This window comes from Phascolarctos cinereus, unplaced genomic scaffold (genome assembly GCF_003287225.1).
Source record: "Phascolarctos cinereus isolate Bilbo 61053 unplaced genomic scaffold, phaCin_HiC Scaffold_7;HRSCAF=346, whole genome shotgun sequence".
Taxonomy (NCBI): domain Eukaryota; kingdom Metazoa; phylum Chordata; class Mammalia; order Diprotodontia; family Phascolarctidae; genus Phascolarctos; species Phascolarctos cinereus.
In genome coordinates, this window is record NW_027556180.1 from 101439572 (window position 1) to 101460436 (window position 20865).

The 20865-nt window shown below is 34.2% G+C and overlaps 1 protein-coding gene across 1 annotated transcript in view; it reads right to left on the reverse strand.

Annotated features, from left to right (window-relative positions):
• DIAPH3 (diaphanous related formin 3) overlaps window positions 1-20865 on the reverse strand; it is a 447621-nt gene that overhangs the window by 247071 nt on the left and 179685 nt on the right. Inside the window, exons 18-19 of the mRNA XM_021006402.2 lie at window positions 4121-4216; window positions 1339-1433 (exon numbers count right to left, since the gene is read on the reverse strand). Of these exons, the coding sequence (XP_020862061.1) occupies window positions 1339-1433; window positions 4121-4216 (191 nt within the window). The remainder of the gene's footprint in view (window positions 1-1338; window positions 1434-4120; window positions 4217-20865) is intronic.

The following is a 20865-nucleotide window of genomic DNA, read 5'->3' on the forward strand; positions in this document are numbered from 1 at the left end:
TTCTTATTGGTTACAACCTCTGTTGGACAACTATTTCAGAAAAAAATCCCATCTGCTATGCTCAGTCAACTTCCTACTCTCTAATCATCTGCACAGCTTTTCAACCATTTAGCCATCTGTGTGTACCAGCTCCTTCCTTGACCTCAACAGTTCTAGAACCATGAACCACAGTCAAGTCAACTCTGCCATTGTCCTTGGATAGGGTGTGTCAGTTTACTTACTTATTGCCCTATTCACCACTCCAGTAACTTCCTGGACTAAACTACCTGATAGGCTATCGTTCCCCTGGGTGTGTACTCTCTCCACCAGAATATAAGTACTCTTAAGGAAGAGGCTATATTTCCTTTTTATTTGTATCCTCAGAGACAAGTATATACTAGGCACAACGAAAACATTTAATACAAATTTTTTATTCATTCAATCAATGATACACACTCCTAACTGGTCATCCTATTTCAAGTCTCTTATCTCCTCCAAGTCATCTTCCAGATAGCTGCTAAAGTAGTAGATCAGACAATGTTATTTCCTTGCTTCAAAACAAAAACAAAAATGAAGCAAAACAAAACAACCCTCCTCGGGTTACTTATTGCCTACAGAATCAAATTGAATCTCTGCTATGTGACAATTTCAACTTCCCAACCATTTTAAGTATTACTCCCATTCATGCATTCAGGGGTTCTTCTTTCTGGTCTCCTTATTGCTTCTTACAAAGGACAATCTTTCTCCTCTCTCTGTGCCTTTGTATCCATCACTTATCTGTACCCATCTCCTTGAAGAATCAGTTCAACTGTGCTCTCTTTATGCCCTCTTTCAATCTGATTCACATAGTTACCAGTGTCCTTCCCTAAAAATTAACACAATTTATTTTGTATATTTCATAAATGTAGGCACATATATACATACACATATATGTGTACATGTTGTCTCCAAGAGAATATAAACTCCTGAAGGGCAGGAATTGTTTTGCTTTTGTCTTTTTTTATCCCCAATGCCTAGTATATAGTAGACATTTAATAAATTCTTATTTATTGATTTAGACACTTTTTAAAAACTACTTGGAAGTATCAGATTAAGTTTTTCTGAAAATCCTAAGCTTGCAAATAACAATAACCTAAAAGAAACGGACACCAAATAGAACTGTACAGATTGATGAATAAAAAATTGTCTAATATAAACATGCAAATAAACTCAAGGCCAAATACATATCTAAATAATAGATAGTGATACATTAAAGAAGGGCTTTCAGTAAGGAAAACTTTAATTGAGTAAAAAAAAATTCTATTTTATGAAAGACCTCACTGATATATTAGTGTAAAAACTATCTTTCCGTTTGTTTACCTGAATCATAGACTCTGCCAATTGTGTTTCATCTACTTCCAATATCATTATTTTTATTTCTTCATAAGGCACACGAAAAGAACCCAGAAAGATTGCTGAAAAAGATTGAACACATAATGAGCAAAAAATGAATGAGCAAATAAAAATAATGAATGAGAAATGAATTTATCAAAAAGATACCATGTCAAACATGAGAAACTGACAAATTTGATAGAATTACAAGAGATGTCTTCTCCTGAGCACTTCTTTTGGGCCCTTTTCAGTTCTGGGAATCATCACTAAAATCCGTATGTTCTTAATTATTTTCCTGCAGAGAATCGCACTTAAGGTTTACTACATACAATCACAAAAACAATGGAAAAAGTTTGATGTGATAAAGATTTGATGCATTATAAATCCATTTGAATAATGAGATTTGATGCATTTTAATATCATATATTAGTATTTTATTAATCATGCTGAAATATTTCTCACATAGTCCTACATAAAAATTTTAATGCTTTTTCATAGTCATTTAAAAAGTTTTTCTAAAAATAAAAACCCATGAACTTATTAAGCAGGTTCTGTAAAAAAGACCACAGAACCACAGATCTAGACAAAAGGGATTCTGAGGGCCCTCAAGTCCTCAAGAAATTTTTATTTTCAAGATGAAGATCAAGAATCAGAGCTATGTTCTTTCCCAAGAATATGTAAGTAATAATTGAAAGAGGAGGATTTGAACCCAGGTTATCTAACTTTCCGCATTCAGTATTGCCTCCTTATGCATCCACACCAATACAAAATACAAAAATCTCTCAGTTGCCCAGTATCTTAAATTAAATATTTAACAATGATGAATTTTTTATGTCTTATTACTCCTACACTGACCATCAATTTTTCAAACGTTTAAATCAATTTTCATGGAATTCTTTTTTTAGAGGTAGGAAACATTATTGCTATTTCAGTCCAACCCAAACTATACATAGTAAATAAAACCATTTTAATGTGTACTTGATAACACAAGAATCACAATGAATATTAGTTATTGTACTTTTTCACCCATTCAATCTGTAATACAATCCTGGTTTCACTATCTATTAAGACAAGTCATTCTATTTGTTCCAGCACTAACTGACCACAAACTCTATAGTTCTTCTAACATTTTATTCACTTTTTTGTCTTTTTCCACAGGAAGTTGTCACTATTCCCTGTTTTCTGTGAGGCTCTTCTTCTCACAACTCCTAATCTGCTGTATTATTTTTACATAGTAAGACAAAAAAACCTAAGTTATTCCATGAATCACCCATGTAATAAACAAATAAGCTTAGTGATACTAATTCCCTCATTGTCAAGGGGCTTTATTATAGATTACTTTATTTCATTTGGGGCCTCTGTTCTAAAAGGCTGATGTTACCAGAAGCCTAAATTCAACATAGATAAGGCTTTATCATATATGCAAATGTCAATGGTTCTATAACTGGCACAAATAGGGTAATCCTATTAGCAAATCAGTAAAGTTTAAAATTCATGATTTTCTCCATAAATCTTAAGCTTCCAAAAAAATGGAATTTTATCCTTAAATTTCCTTACTGTCCATTGCTAAAGGTACTTCTTGTTATTTTTGACTATTTTCTTTTAATAAAAGACTTCTCCTGATGTTAATCTATTAAAAAATGTTTAAAGTTCTAAAAATTATACAGAATTTGAATTTTTTTAAGAGGTAAGAATTCCAAAATGTACATTCATCACTCTGTGCCCACCTCCCCCAGGGCGGTTATATCACAAGAGAAGAATAAAAACAATGCAAATTGATCTGTTGATTAAGCAAAATAATCATTTGCTTGGAATGAAACACTACAGAAACAATTATGTACCAAAACAAAACAAAACAAACCCTCTTTATTCTGTCAAGTCACACAAGTTACAAATTCAATTAAATCTAAGCAATATAATGAAACATGAATGGAGAATTATTACTACCTTCTACCCTTTACCTTCAGCCCTTGTACATACATGTGCTGGCCTGGTAAAATTTCACTGTATAGCTACTGTTCCTTTGAAATGTAGTCATTTAGAAATGAAATATAAAGATATTTGACCTCTTGTCCGTCAGTATTTCATTAAAAGTCCATTCATCTCTCTGCTTTAGCACTATAATTATGTCTAATATATTGAAACACAATTTTTCCCGATAAAGACTTTGAAGATTTTAGAGGAAATAATGGCAATTATTTTGTCACGCATTTTTTATTTTCTTTATTGTCCCTGTGTTCTTTAACTATAAGTAAGGTTTAGAGGTTTAGCTCACTATCAAAAATAAGTCTTCAAAATACTATTATTCTTTTATCCTACTTTTGGTCATCATACACTCTGAGAATGTATACAAGAGGTAATACCTTTTTTGGAAGAAGTAAGCTTAATTTCATACTTTAAATCCTTCCTTACCATTCCTTAGTTTCAAGAATTTAACCACTTCAATTGTCCTGGGACAAAAACAGTATTTTTGTTTGTTGTTTTTTTTTTTTGTTTTGCTTTTTGGTGAGCCAATAGGGGTTAAGTGACTTGCCCACGGTGACACAGTTAGTAAGTGTCAAGTGTCTGAGGCTGGATTTGAACTCAGGTCCTCCTGACTCCAAGGCCTGAGCTCTATCCACTGCACCACCTAGCTGCCCCAAAAACAGTATTTTTGAAATATACTGTGTAAACCTACACTTAAGAAATGTACAACAGGACCTAAGGAGAAAAGAAAATAACAAAGCAGACACACTGTCACTTAACTAATATGAGAAGATCATTAACTTACAAAGGTTCTGGGCAATTTTGGAATCTAGAACTTTCAGTTCTTTAATTCGTTTCTTTATTGCTCTCTTCTCTGCAAAATCCTCCTCTTCCTTTTTCTCTGCAAATGGAAGATAATTATTATAAATAAGTGAATTTCACATAGAAGAAAAGCACCATTAAGCATCAAAAAAAGCTAAAAACATTTATCCATTAAATAATCTAGCAATTTGAAAGAATTAAACAAAGAAAATCCTTCTTTTTTAAATCAACTGAAGAATCTGACATATAGATATGCAATTAAAAAAAGGCATTATACACATGTTTTAGTTATTCTCTTTAGGGTCAGGTCATAGTCATTCTAGGAATGCTTTTGTCATAGAAAGAGTGAAAGAAAGATGTGTGTGAGAGCAGACATGCATATATATATATATATAAACATACATGTACATACATATGGATGCATGTAAATCACATATAGCAGAACAAAGCAATATTTACTCTGAGCAGAAAAGGACATTTTCAGCCAACTCAGTAGTAATATACAAGAAGAGCAGAATTTAGAAATCTAATTTACCACCTAATTTCATTTAAAAAAAATTTTTTACTGTCTCTCCCTTCTATACATGTAAGTAATAAAGATTTGGAGATCAAATCCACCATCAAAAATAAGTCTTCAAAATATAAATTCTTTTATATTTGATATAGTTAAAAAACTTATACATTAGATATACTGATCTAAATCAAGATCAATAAATTTTCAAACTTCATAATATATGATATTCCATTCTGGAATATCGAATGAAAGCTTTCTAAAAGTTTTTAAACTTAGCACCAAGTATCACTTATAAATTATTTATTATTAATTTCTTTGAATTTGAAAAATAAAATGAATATATTAGAAAATAATTTAAATTTAGAGTAATTTATACCAAGGGTGGGGAACCTGCAGCATGGAGGCTACATGAGGCTGTCTAGGTCCCCAAGTGAGGGCCTAAGAGGATTTGTTTTGCGAAATTTGTATTCTGTCAAAGGGCTGCACTTGAGGACCAAGACGACCACATGTGGTCTTGTGCTGCAGGTTCCCTATCCCTGGCTTATACTATGGCATGGAAATCCATGTGTTTAATTTAAATTTCCTCCTCCCCCCCCATCAAAATACAATATAGATAGATGATTATCACACATGTACAAATGCAAAAACAAGCACAATGGCTCCTGGGAGCAGAAACTGTCTTCTGAATGTTTTTGAATTCCCCAGTTCTTAACATAGTACATGGCATGTAGAAGGTGCTTAATGAATGCATGTTGATTGACTGTATGAAAAATCTGCTTAGTTGGTAAAACCCTAGTACTAACAAGTTAAAGGTTCAGTCGCAAAATGGCTCAGTTACCTTATTATGTTTTGTGGTTAATAAAAGGGTACTGAAGATCTAAACCACCCACAAATATACATAAATAGAAATGGAAACACCCCAAATTTGCAGAATTGGCTCCTTACTTATGCCTCGAACATATATGGCATTATATTCACATGTATTTTGATGGAGGTTAAGGAAATTAAGTTAGTTTGAAAGCATTGCATAAAATGTGCTAAATTTAAAGGATCTAATATATTCAGTTTGTTTTCCAAATTAAAAAAAAATCTAATGATCAATAATTATTCAGTACTAGTTGGTAGAAACTCTAAAATTAAGCACAGACAGCTTGTTATGCATGTGTGAGTATGAGTATATAAATATGTATCCATCTACATACACACAACCTGTGAAAAATCAAACAAAACCGATTGATAGATAAGCAAATTTCAAGGTAGCTATGTCTTCATGGAAGCCAGAAATTCTAAAAGACAGAGGAGATGGGAGGAAAAGTACTGAAGATATGGGGAAGGCCCGGAAAGACAAGGAGATCTTAGATGCAGCATCCTATGAGAGGTATAGATAATTAGTAGACATAGACCAAAGGGTTCCTAGAGGAAGGTAAGGTGAAAGAAGCCTAGTAAGAATGAAAGAGAACAGATTTTAAAGAGTTTTAAATGACAAAGCAGAGGGAATACAAAATTAATGAGAACAAAATTAATAAATAAGAATAAGCAAATTCTTTATAAATCAAAGATTGCTTATGACAAATCATAAATCTGACAAACTTGTGGTTAATGCAACGATAAAGATTTCTAGGCCAAATGTGCTATATTAATCTACTGCAGTAGAAATTTATTGACCTATTATAAAAACAGTAATGAATTGACACAATGCTATCATAGATACCAAATCAACCAACCACTATACATAAAAGGGAGAAAAAACATATAACTAAATAGGTACATATAAGATCCATACAATCAATGGATAGTAATTTCAGAGGGGAAGGCATCAACAATTGAGCGAAGCTAGAAATTCCTCCAAAGCGATGGGATTTGAGTTAAATATTGAAAGAAGCTAGAACAACTCAGTATCAGAGGTGAGGAAAGAGGCTATTTCCAAACATGGGAGACAGCCGGTACAAAGGCAAAAAAGATGAGAGCTGGAATGTCAGTTATGAGGAACTGTAAGTAGGACAGTGTGTAGAGAAGAGATACCCTTTGAAATTTGTCTCCATTCTTTACACAAATACCCAAGCCATCTTCCTGAAGCACTAGTATAAACATGACATTTCCCTTCTCAAAAATATTTAGTAACTATTGTGAGTAGCACAAAAAGCTAAAACAACTCCACTTTGTCTGTAGCTTCTAACCCTGTTTTTATTGCAGCCTCCCCCTCCTCTACTATCCACCCCTCCCAACCATTTCCAACCTTTCTTACTGCTGAAGCAACAAGGATAGTCTTACCTATTTTGACAGGGAGGGCTATAAGCTTATCTATCCTTATGAAAAAGTTACTAATCCAGCAAGAGGTCTAGATAGCATATCCCCTTTTTCCTACCCTGCAAGCCACCAGCGCAGAGGTACCCCACACTCAATTCTTGCTTAAAGTGAAACCTATGTAAGTTTTGTCCTTTCATTCCTTCGGGGATTGTCCTGTACGCTGGCGACTCTGGTTTGAGTTTGGATTTGGGTGCGGTATTAGTTCTGGTTTGTTGTGGCACTGACAGTTTTACCCACAGTAATTATATCTACAGCAGCTGATAGGATTCCCAGACAACGGACCCATGGAATTCCAGGGGTCATGGCCTGGAAATGACACAGGCTCTTCTGCTTTAGACAGCCCTTAAGAGTCAGAGCTAAGAACCTGGTCAGTATTGGTACTCAGGCAGGTAAGAACTGGCCATGCTGCCCTGATCAGCCAATGTCAATGCCCCTTCTGATCAATTGGGTGATTTGGTCTGGTGTGATCTGGTTTGGTTCTGAAATAAAAACCACTTGCTCTGGATTAAATAGAAAAGACTTCACCGGCAAGAGCTTTTCTGTGTCTATCTTGTCTTTGCCTCAGGCTAAGTACTTTTATTTGTGTAATGCCTAGGATGTTGTCAGCATTGTCTATGTTCTGTGTCTTGGTAAATCCAACTGACTTTTTCCTGTGGTCTAATCAAAGGAAAAAAGGAACAAAAAGAATGAAAACTTTTCTGCAGAACTTTCAAAACCTTCAAAAGGAAAATCAATCTCTCTCTCTCTCTCTCTCTCTCTCTCTCTCTCTCTCTCTCTCTCTCTCTCTCGCTCTCGCTCTCTTTCTGTTTGTGTCTCTCTCCCTTTTTCTCCCTCCCTCCATTCCTGAAAGTCTATTCGGGGAGGATATTAGGGATATATTTTAGTTGGAACACAAAACCCTCATGGACTCTAAAAGAAGGAGATGAGCACAAGACTGACACTTTAAATCTTTAGCAGAAGACAAACTGAAAGTAGCAAGTCATATAACATGAAGTATGGGTAGTAAATGGCTCTTGAGAAAATTGAGATTCATTCATAAAAACAGATCCAGATATGACTGAATTTATTTTAGTCTCATTTTAAGTGAGATGGGTTGTCCTATTAGGATAACTGTAACCTTTGACCCTTCATAAGTAAATTAGGCCTTAATGGAAACAACACTTAATATTTGCAATTAAGGCAATATGTTTAGAAATTGCAAGAGTTTTTTAAAAGTATAATTGGATCAAAATTACTCTACATCACTCTTGAATGCAATCAGTATATAATGTCAAAAGTGACAAAGTGAATAAAGTGATTTCTATGTAAATTAACTTGGAGATGCATTCAGCTGAATTGATGTCATTTGACTGGCAATAAGTTTTGTTTCATGTTTTAAGTCTATAACGCTATTCATTTATTATTGTGTTTCTAAATTTTCCAACATTGTGAATTTTTTAAAAAGATAATATAAAAAATCCTGTTAAAAGGATGATGCTGGGGCAGCTAAGTGGCGCAGTGGATAGAGCACCGGCCTTGAAGTCAGGAGGACCTGAGTTCAAATCCGGCCTCAGACCAAACACTTGACACTAGCTGTGTGACCCTGGGCAAGTCACTTAACCCCAATTGCCTAAAAGTAAAAAAAAAAAAAAGAACAAAAAAAAGGATGATGCCATTGTATCATATCATTTAACTCCTTTAGCTATGGATGCTGTGAAATTATTAATTAAGTCATTAGGGGCTGTTTTCACAATGTTAAAAACCTATCAAATATTTTACTGGGTATATTTTTAAAAAGAAATAATAATTACTTACAGTGTGGGAAAAGGAAAGAAAAAATACAACCTTGTAAAATCACCTTCTTTGTAAACTTCTCAAGTTTACTTTATACTTGGGCAAGATCACAAAATCTTAATAGCTCTTTTAAAGAACTTGCTAATGTTGCGATACTCTAAAATAGTGAACTGCTTTACTGAGAAAATGGGATTCCCTCCTTCGATCACAAACACTCTTCACTAAAGTAGAGGGGGGAATTTACAAGTTTGATTATAATATAGAAGTAATTTGATGATAATTTCTGATTATGAAAATTATAAAATAATAACTGGAAGTAATCAGATTTTTTTCTAGGTTTTGAGTGAACTATCATACATTTGCTATCTATGTGAAATACCAAAATGTAATTATTTTCGTAATTTCTTAATTTTCTTAATTTCTAATAACTGCATTTAAAATCAAAAAAGAAAGAAGAAAAAAACAGAAAGAGAAGGAAGGAGGAGAAAACAAAGCAAGAAGAAGTAAGAGGGAGAGGGAAGAAGAAGCGGGGTAGGAGGAGAAGGAGGAAGAAAAAGATGTTAAATGATTTTTTTTAGAAAGGCCTGATAAACTTTTTATTGTTAAACATTATTGCAACAACATCAAAGTTAAAATAACTTTTTCTAGCCCTAAGCTGTGATTAGTGAAACTTACTACATGAGGTAAAATTTCTTAGAATTGTAATTGATATAGTCAAGGGAAGTGTCATGAGCTGCTCAAAGGGAGTGTGTTCTGAGAACTGCTAAAAATAGATGCCTTTGTCTGGGAAAGTTGAGGGGATGATTTTCAGTGAGTGAAGGTAGGAATCTCTTGACTCAGTGTCCCTACTGTATTATTTTCTTTTTCAACAGGAATGCTTCCCACCTGGTTAATCTTGAGCCTGGCTAAGATACCCTGTGAATAATGTGGAAGTTTGCTGTACAACTGGCTGTTCCAAAAGGTTAACTATAACTTTTACCTGAAATCAAATGGAATTGAGGATGTTTTATATTATTATACCTCTGTTAAGTCACTTTCTGTCCTTAGGCTTAGGACTAGAGGGCCTTCATATTGTTTCAATCATGTCTCTCCTTCCTTCCATGGCAAATCTCTATAACTATGGCAGATAAACGCATAAAAAAAAATTTTTTTTAAATGAATATTGTTGTTGTAGTACACCATCACCACTGATAAGCGGATGCAAGTAAACAGTACTTTATTGCATAGCATACTGTGTTGTTCTTTCTATAGTTCTGTTATTTATAAGTTGAGCTCCACAAAGTCTAAATTAGTTTTCATTACATGAAATAACTGCTGAAAAGCCAATTTCATTTTGTTTAATTTTAATAAATTATACTAAATCATCACTAGCAGGCTTTAGCAACATTACCTAGATACTCTCTGCAAGTGATCTCAAAACAAGTTGTCAAGGAAATAACTCCACCAACCTGCCCTGATCCATCTACAGATACCTGAAGATCATGGACACTGCCTAAGAACTTGACACCCTTAAAACTACAGCTATATTGGATTTCTTTATTTATCTATCATAATTTTGCTTGTTTTACTAGTTGTGTGTATCCTATGGATCTGTTACCTGTCCCACAAGCTGCTTATCACTTCCACCTGGACTGATACAAATTTGGGAATTGTTTTAAAAAAAAGTGAGACTATTTTTAATCTCAAATGGGAGAATTTTTGGCAACAAAGAAAGCTAAAGCAATTCCAGTTTGCTTAAAGTTCCTCTACCTTGCCCCTGACTCTGTTTGTATTGTAGCAGCTCTATCCCACCTTCCCCCCACCATTCCTATTTAAGACCTTCCTTACTGCTGAAGCAGCAAGGACAACCCTACTTTTAGGTAGGCCAGGATTACAAGAGTTAGCTAACCTTAAGAAGAGCCATTTCTATCCATCAGACCTGTCCAATCAAAGACTACTGCATCCCCTATTCCGACCCTGCAAACCTCCAGCAACAGTTCTGTCCAATCCTAAGGAACCTCATACTCAATGCACTTCTACCTAAATTTAAACCTACATAAGCTTTGTTCTTTTGTTCCTTCAGGGAGTCTCCATCCCTACATGAACAAACTCAATAAATTCTCATTAGTTCCTAAATTTGGGTTTCGGTTTGGGTTTAGTATTGGTTCTGGTTCTGGTTTGTTGCAGCACCAATAATTTTACCCACACTATTTATGAACAATACATTAAAACACATTTTCCACATACTGGCATCCAAAACCCTCTATAATCTCAATTGAACCTAAGATTACTTTAAGATTATGGTTTTTCAGAAACTATTTACCAATGAAACTGAACTACCATTTGATCCCCAGACTCAATATATCATTTCCCAGCTCCCTGCCGTTCATGCAGACCATCCTTGATTATCTTCAATGGATACAACTCTAATTCTGCAATAACAACTCTGTTCTTCCTTCAAGGATCAGCTCAGAATTGGTCTCTTTTGCAAAGCTTTTTTTTTTAATCTTCGTACCTACCAGTTTCTCTTCCACTTCAACTTGGCCTGCAAAAAAATTTGCAAGGGATCTCTCTTTTGCCTCTATATTTAATTATATGTCTTTTGAACAAACCAGGAAAACATTAAGTTTGTGGAGTACAAGGACTATGTCATTTTTCCATCTTTATATCAGTAAATCAATAAGTATTTATTAAGGATTTACTGTGTGCTATAGCCCTTATACTATGCTAAGTATTGCAGATACAAAGAAAAAACAAAAACTCTTCTGGTCTTAAAAGAATTAACATTCTAATTGTACACAAATAGGCATACACAAGATACATGAAGAGTTGTTGTTTCTTGATGAAAGCCAGGAATTCTAAGAGACTAAGGACAGGAAGGAGAGAATTGAAGGCATGGAGGACAAGTAGTGAAAAGGCACAGAGATATTAGACAAAAAATCCTATAAAAGGGACAGGCAGCAAGTAGATACAGACTAGTGTGACTGGACCACAGTCTGGAGGAAGCTAAGGTGAAAGAAGCCTAGCAGAAAAAAAAGGGGGGGTTGAGGTGGGGGTGGGGAGAGACAGACTGTGAAGAGTTTTAAATGATAAACTAGTTTAAATTTAGTATAAGAAGAGAGGGGTTTATTTAGTATATGATGGCCTGGGGAGTATCTTTTAAATAGTAAATTCTTAGTAAATATTTTAGCTGAATTGAATCCAACTGTTCTTCCATTTACTACTGAAAACCAGGGCCACTTTTTCATGTAGACAAGATATACTATGTGAAAACAAATGTCATTGCCCTATAAATGCAGGGAGATCAATTTAGCTTCCTGTTATTTTTGACAATGATTTGCAGGATAATCTGAGCTGGATCTCTAAGAAACTTCAGTGTAGGATAACGTTCTCAGTTGCATTGAAATGCCATCCCTGTTGAGGTGATGCCACTTAAAATCTTGATCATCCACTTCCAGAAAAGTAACACAATGAATATACTCAGTGCTTCCTCAGTAAGAAACTACACGGCCTTAACTCATCTTTATTTTCATAGGCCTGTGCTTTGGAGAAATAATTACTTTCTAGAAATAGTAGTTGATGGATTTTTAAATCTATTTAATCATGTGTTTATTCAACAAACATTAAGTGCAAGTCATCGTGTTGACTTTTGTTTCCTTAAATTTAATTCAGTATCATCATTTTAAGCAAAATATTACTAAAATTAGAGATTTCCTTGCTTTAGGGTTTTTTAATAATTCATATCTTATTCACACTACCAGCAACATAAATATGCTCTTCTACAACTTGAAGGTTAGTTGTATTATTATTGATAATAATAATAAAATAATACAAGCAGGGCTCTAAGATTTACAAAGTATTACATATTACCTCTTTTGATTCTCACACCAATCCTGTAAGTTATATATATGTGTGTGTGTGTGTGTGTGTGTGTGTGTGTGTGTGTATATAAGGTAATATATATGTATATAAGGTTAGATCTATATGTATATAAGGTAATATATATATATATGTGTGTATATAAGGTTTATATGTATATATATACAGGATTCATTTCAAGATCTTCTAAACTTCAGGTTCATAAATCTAAACTATTGAGATGCTCTCTTAGTACATAGATCTTGGATAGACCAGGTGTGGATGATGGAATGTTCCCAGATAAAACAGGAGACAGTAGACTGGCTTGTCTTTGGGAAATTTCACAATACTTTTAACAACCCTAAGTTTCTCCCAAGTCTAACTTTTTTTTTTAAACACCATCTTCAAGTGGTGCTATACAATTGTGAAGCTTGGAATACCAGTTTCTATAGAATTAGTGGTTTATTTTATTTCTCTTCCTTTATGGGCCACTTAAATGGCAACGTAGAAACACATGGTAGGCTTAAGAATATTGTAGTCTTTACTCTCTCTACTGGATCCTTTACACAGCTGCCAAAACCATCTTTCTGAAAATGTCATTTACTTGCTAAAAAATTATAGGGGCTTCTTGCTTATAGGAGAAAGTACAAATTCTTAAGTCAAGCACTTAAGAAACCTTCACAATATAGTACCCATCGTATCTTTCTTTCCAGACTGAATTTACTCTATAACTGCTCTTAGGGGCACTCTATACTTCCACTTTATTCCACGTTCTTGCTAACTGAACTACTAACAGCTGACCAGATTTCTACTCCCTACCTTACTGTAGCTGTCCATGTCTAGGGCACATTCAACCATTCTCAGCAATTTAAAGAGCATTAAGTACCTATAACATATGAAACACTATATTCAGTGCTGGCAATACAAAAACAAAAAAAGTAAATAACCCCCGACCTTAAGAAGTTTAAATTCTCTTGGGGGGAGAGAGGAATATAACATTTACATACATTAGTATATAGGAAAGAATTTGAGAAGAGAAAGAATACTAACAACTGGGAGAACTGTGAAAGGGTTCGTGTAGGAGATGACATCTTGAAGGAAGCTAGGGATTCTAAGACATAGAGCTATGAGAAGAGTGGATTCCAATAATGGAACACAGCTTGTTCAAAGATAGGGAGAAAGAAAATTGAATGTCAAGTTCCAGAAACAGCTTGAAGGCTAGTTCCTCTGGAACACATAATGAACAAAGGGGAATAAGACAACAGTAGGCTGGAAAGGTAGGTAGGGCAGGTAGCAGCCAGCATATAGAGAGTTTAAAATGCTAGTTAGACAAGGATGTTTAACATCCTAGAAAATAACAAGTATGACCTTGGTATCATTAACTGCAGACCTCCTCTTACAATTTCTACATGCATGCAGCCCACAATCATGAACACTCCAGAAAATGATCCTCACTTCATATTTTTCTTCTATCACTTTGTCTTGTCTCTCTTTTACCTTTATCACATACTTCGTATCATGTATATTTGTATACATGTTATATCTGTTCCCTGTTAGTTTAGACAGTACCTTTTTTTGTTTTTTTCATACATGTACCTCTAAGGTCAACCACAGTTATACATATTAGGTACATAATAAATGATAACTGAATTGAATTACCTTGTAAAGTTAAGTGATACTGGTACCATGGGCATTATTATTTCTATTTTACAAACAGGAAAACTGAAAGCTTAGGTGATTTGCCCACAGTCACTCAACTTGAACCAAGTCACTAATTCTAAGTCCAGAACACTTTCTTTGACTACATAATACTGTATCTCAATAGCTATCTGTCTATTCAGAAAGGTCTAAAGAGAAAAGCCTAAAGGTAGTTAGGAGACTATAGTAGCTAACTCGGCATGAAGGGATAAGAGCTTTAATTTGAGAAGAAATAAATACTTAATCATTTCCTTCTAAATACCATGAAATCATTCATTCTAGTAATATTTTAGAAGGTATGATGGATTTTTAAAAATCACTAGAGTTTTTTTTTTAATCACTTCTCAAACAAGAACTCATTTACACAACTGCAATTCAGTGATAAGAACAGGAAGACAGCACATCTGACTATCAGTCCAGTCCTCTATACGTGGCATGGCATCCTTTCTAATGCCAATACAAATGTAGTAATTACTTTTTTTCTAAAAGGCTGAATCTTCTAGAGTTAGGATCACATAATTTCATCCAGTTTTAGGTCTACCTTGGTATTAGAGATAGGTGCTTAATCTTGCTTTTTAGATATGCTCCAAAAAGCAAAGCTCCAAAATTTAGCAAAGAGAAAAGGAATTCTGTTCTGAAATGGATATTATCCTTAGCAGAGCATCTGTTTTGCATCATAAGGTCTTACTGTTAAAACAGAGAGTTAAAGATGGCAAAAATTTCTGCTGTCAAAGGCCATGACCTGAAAAAAAAAATTAACTGCATTTTCCCCTTTCTTAGATTAAAAAAAAAATTAATAACAGCAAAATAACTGGCAAGAAATTATCAAAATAATTTCTTTCAATGATGGTTAACTAATGTTAATAATAAAAATAATTAGAGCAAATTATACTTATGTGGTTGCAATTTTTGTTTAAGTAACAGTTTCATAATATATAGCTCAATCTATCCAATTTGTTTTCAGCTAAATTCTGAACACATAGGTTGAAAATGCAACAATTTGAGGATAAGAGAAATCTAATTTTAATTTAAAAGTCTAATTCAAAAGAGTCTAGTTAAAATAAAATCATTTTTTGTGTAGTTCTGAATTTGAAAACTAGGTCAATAACCAAATGTCACTAACATTTGTGATTGGTCTGGCCAAGAGTCATCCAATCAGACAGTGAGTTAAATTTGCATTATATCCAGATTATGTAGGTCTTTAATTCACAACCATTTCAACAGTTCTGTAATATGTATTTCTACATTGGATTAAATTAATTTTTTAAATTAGGTTATATATTCACAACCATTTATTCTTTGTAAACTAACTTTTAAGCATACTGATAAAACGCAAAATGTATTTGGTCAAACAGCACCTCTTTAAGATTTGGATAAAAGAGAGAAAACTACCTAGAGTACAGAATAATAATGTGATTAGTAAACCCAAAGACCTAAATGAGAAAATATCCACTTAAACTGGGAGAGAAAGATATCTAACATCAGTAGAGCATATGTGTCTTATTTGATACTTATTCTTCTCTTGCTTTTACTGTCTTTGAAATTTCAGTTTTACGTACGACAGTCTCAAAATGAAGAACTTTATGTTAAATATTTAGAATATAATAAATGGCTGACATCAGGATCCAAGAAAGTATCTAATTTGCATGGAACAAGCCTGCTTCAGTAAGATAACTTTATGTCTTTTCCCTCATTTGATAGCTTTGTAGGATTCATTTTCCCCCAAAGCATATGCTGATTGTATTGCATGGAGTATGAAATTAAAAAATCTCCATTTTATAATACAAGCATTCCCTTCCCATTTTTTAAAAGATAACGATGATAGATGATCATTTTTCTTTTTCCCTCAATAAACAGGCATATTACAATTAAAACCTGAAGATACAAGGAGAGAGAAGTGCAATCCCATATCTGCTACCTAACAAATCTTTGGAGGAAAGCCACTGATGTTTCAGACCATACTAGAATTCAGCTGCAGTGAATTCCAGTAAGTAAAAGGTATTTTAAATATGTGTATCAGACTGACTACATATTATGCATAGGATTTTTTTTCTTTAAACTGACTACATTTTTGTATTTTTCCTGTTGTTGTATTGGAAGTTTTCACTGAGAAATCCAGAGAATAAAGAATAAGTAAAAGGTTAGAAACCTAGAGACAAAAGATAAAACCAGTATCAATTCTCAGCTGGCTATATAAATTGACTTAAATTTAGTTCCTTCTACCAGACTGTTCCACTCTCAGTTTTCTTTAAAAATAAAGGGAATACAATATCCAAGTGCATTTTAAAAAAAAAAAATCTCCTGCTCTTTTAAAAAAAGATTTTAAAAAATGCAAACCTCATCTCCTTACTCTTCAGGAAAAGTAAAGAATAGTACTGGAAAGTCTTCTACAGTTAAAAAGAACAACAGTAATATGTTTAGAAGAGGAAACCAGCATCACTTTCTGGCAACTTCCTGGTGATGGAACAGTCACAAAAGAAATAATAGGCTAGATGATATCAAATTAAACATACATGTCCAAAACTGAAATCATTATCCTTTCCCTCAAACTCCTCATCCCTTTTCCAAATTTCCCTATTACTATTCAGGGCACCACCATTCTTCCAGTCACCCTGGGTTCCAACTGAATCATTCTCAACAAATCATTCTCTTTAAACTTCACCCCCCATATCCAATATGTTACCAAGCCCTGTTGATTCTGCCTTTGTAGCATCACTCAAATAAGCCCTTCTCTCCTCTGACACTACCCTCCTCCCCTCATCACCTCACAACTGGACTACTGCAACAATTTGAGGGTTGGTTTCCCTGCCTCAAGGCTCTCCTCTCACTTTAGTCTATCTTCCACTCGGCTGTCAAAATGTTCTTCCTAAAGTATTAAAGGACTTCCTAAAGTACTAAAGTAAATGGCCACTTTATCACCTCCATCCCTCACCCCATATTCAAACTCCAGTCAATCTCTATTGCCTTCAGGTCCAGATACAAAATCTTTCATTTGGCCTTCAAAGCCTTTTATAACTTGTTCTCTTCCTATCTTTCCAGTCTTCTTACACCTTACACCTCAACCCCAACAAGTACTCTGTGATCTGGAGACACTACTTTCCTTGCTGTTCTTTAAGGAAAATACTCCATCTCCTAATTCAGAGCATTTTCAATGTCTCTTCCCCCTTGCCTGGAATACTCTCCCTCTTCATGTCTGCCTCCTGCCTTCCTTAGTCTCAGCTAAAATCACAACTTCTACAGGAAGCCTTTCCTGATCCCTCTTAATTCTAATGTCTTCCTTCTTTTGATTATTGCCAATATATTCTGAACATAGCTCGTCTGCAGTTTTTTCCATGTTGTCTTCCCCAGTAGACTATAAGCTCCTTAAGAACAAAGACTATATTTTACCTTTCTTTGTATCCCCAGCATTTAGCACAGTGTATGAAACATAGCAGGTGCTTGATAAATGTTTATTTACTGACTGACTTATAAGAATGAACCCAAGGAAGAACCTCAGAACTAATGAGTATCATTTCCATAACCAGAAAGTTCTAAGAGTCTGTAATAAAGTATGGGGAAAATGAATGTACAATTAAGCATAACCTATCAAGGAAAAGGCAAACAGGATTCTCTAGGAAAATCATGCCCTACTAATATCTTTGGACAAGACTGTTTTTTTAAAAAATCTATTATTTTAATTACTATTGTGTTAGGGATATTTCAGAGATAAAGAAAATATTTAAAGAGAGGAAATGTGAAGAAAAAAAAGGAAACTTCTCTGGATGAATAAATGTTTTCTCCCATTTTTTTTCAATTAAACATTTATCTCATTTCTACCACTACCACTGACACCCAAGGGGGAAAAAAAAGAAGAAAAAAAAAAGGAAAAATAATGCCAGAATAATATAGTCAAACAAAACAAATTCTTATATTGGCCAAAACAAAAATTTGTATCTCATGTTACACATTCATCCATCACCTTTCTGTCATGAGGATCCCTGAAATGATTGTTGATCATTTACTCAGAGTTCTTAAATATTTCAGAACTGGTTATTTTTACAATACTGATGTCACAGGATAAATTGTTCTCATAATTCTGCTCACTTCACTCTGTATGAGTTCACACAATCGAAAAACTCCTTTTTCACTATCTTCTTTCTTGCAGCACAACGGCATTGCATTTACTAAAGCATTCACCAAAGGATGGACAGTCCCTTAGTGTCTAGGTCTTCACTACAACAAAAAAAATTATAAATATTCATATAAGTATATATATATATATATACGTGTGCGTGTGCGTGTGTGTGTGTGTGTGTGTGTGTGTGTGTGTGTGTGTGTGTGTGTGTGTGTTATGTATGAGAGACCTTTTCTCCTTTCTTTGATCTCTCTGAAGTACAGGCCTGGTAAGGGTATTTCTGGACCAAATGCACAGTTTAATGAGCATAATTTATTTCAAATTGCAAAAAAGCTTTGTATAAGACTTTCAGGTTTTATGTTACTATTGTACCAGCAGACTACTTTGTTAGGGAGCAAGAAAATCTTTAAAGGAAGGAAACATGGAAAAATGACACCTTTCTGGATAGATAAATGTGAATGATAAACAGTCACCCAAAATGTCATTCCTGAAATGGATATCATGAGAAATTCAAATTAATTCCACTTTGCAATTGATTCTATATTATATTGATTTCATATTGTTATTGATTCTGTATTTGCTTAAGTCCCTTTTATATGTCCTTTAGTTAAGTTCAGGAATTCAGCTTTCCCCTCTGAGCTAATCTAAAGATCAGCTTGACCATAAGTCACTTTAAGTAAAAGAGAAGAATTGTCATCTATTGGAGGATTGTCAGCTCTTGGGTAAATACCAAGACATCTGATGTTATCTTTAAGTCCTGAAGCTAGCTCTAAGATATATGTCTCTGTCCTCACCAGTCTACAATTAGCAGAGTTTTTATCTCTTCCAAAGAAACAGAAAAAATGGTAGTTTTGATCTCCTAGCAAAGATTACAAGATGCAGATAGGTCCCTTAAAATACTATCAGAGAGGGGCAGTGATTAGCGTCATGTGAATGCCAACTCACCTTTCTTAGAATACCTAATTGTAATGTTCCTGCCCCAGCTCTGCAACTTGTCACTTCTTCTCCCTGCCTACCAAGACCCCTGTCCTTTGTTATATGTCAATAAAGAGGGTCCCCTGACTTTACTGAGATTGCCAGTCTGATCCATTTTGTTAATAGGTATAGATATCACTGTTAATAAAATGATTTTGCTCAGAGCCCTGCACCTCAGTTTACCTTTATTAATTTTATTTACCACAATCATTTCACATTTTTAAAATCATTAAAACAATACAATTTTTAACTTGACATTGAATTTTTTCAAAACATAAAATGTCAAGTATTGTTCATTGTAAGCTAAGTCTAATTTTGTTTTATTTGATAACAGATGTATCTGATAATATATATCACATGATAATATTTGAACCATATAAATAGGTGAAGAAATGAAAAGATATCATGATAATCTATCTCCTGCCTCCCCATCTTTGCAATGCTCTCTCTCCTTATTTCCATGTCTTAGTTTCCCTGACTTCCTTATAACCAAATCTGTTATAAATCTATTCTTCTGTTATAAAAAGTTTTTTCTTCTTTGTAGACTCAGCTCAAGTCTCACCTTCTGCAAGAGGCCTTTCCATGCCCCCTTCCCTATTAGTACCTTCCTTTCTGAGATAACTTTCTCTCTACTCTGTATATATCATGTATGGACCTGGTTATTTACATATTTTCTCCTCCATCAAAATATATGCTTCATAAGGGCAGGAATATAAAGGGATCCAGTCAATACTGAACTAATGAGTATAGCTAACATAATGGGAAGCATTTTGACAAGCAACTGAAAACAGTAATTTAAAAACTAGTGAAGGCAGTTCCAGATAAAGAAGAATTTTCAACCAAAAATGAGAGTCTATAAAAATAAAATAAAATATGCTGGAAAAAAATCACAATCTAAAATGATTATTTAATATTCTGACTCATCAGTTCCTTGCAGTCAAGGTCAGCCATCCCATCATTTCCCATCTAGGCTACCTAAGTTCCTCTGAACTTCATATGAATCTTATCATCCTACATGATCACATCAACCCTGAAACTCCTATTTCCTCAGTGTGAAACTCACACATCTACCACAAGGCCCCTCCCCCCTTTTGATTGGGAAGGGTGGAGGGTGGACAGTGGAGAGCTTCTCAGATCCTCCATTTGAGGAGGACTCCAGGGCAGCCATCTCTTCATTTCTTATCCAACTATATTCCTATGAAATTCACCATGTCCTTTTACCAGTACCTTCTTCTAGCCCTCCAGCCCCGTTGAGCTTTTTTTTAATGTGTTGTCTTTCTCCATTAGATTGTGGGCTCCTTGAAGGAAGGGATTATGTTTTACTTTAATTTATTTAATCACCAGTGCCTGGCACATGATAAGTGCTTTATAAATATTCACTCACTAACTGAGGCGAAGCCACAAAAGAGAAAAATAATACCTCAAAAGGGCTGAGGAAAAATGAAATATCAGACAGTGTGAACAACTCTGTGCTAGAAGCTGACCGAATGAGAAAGAATCAGGATTAATA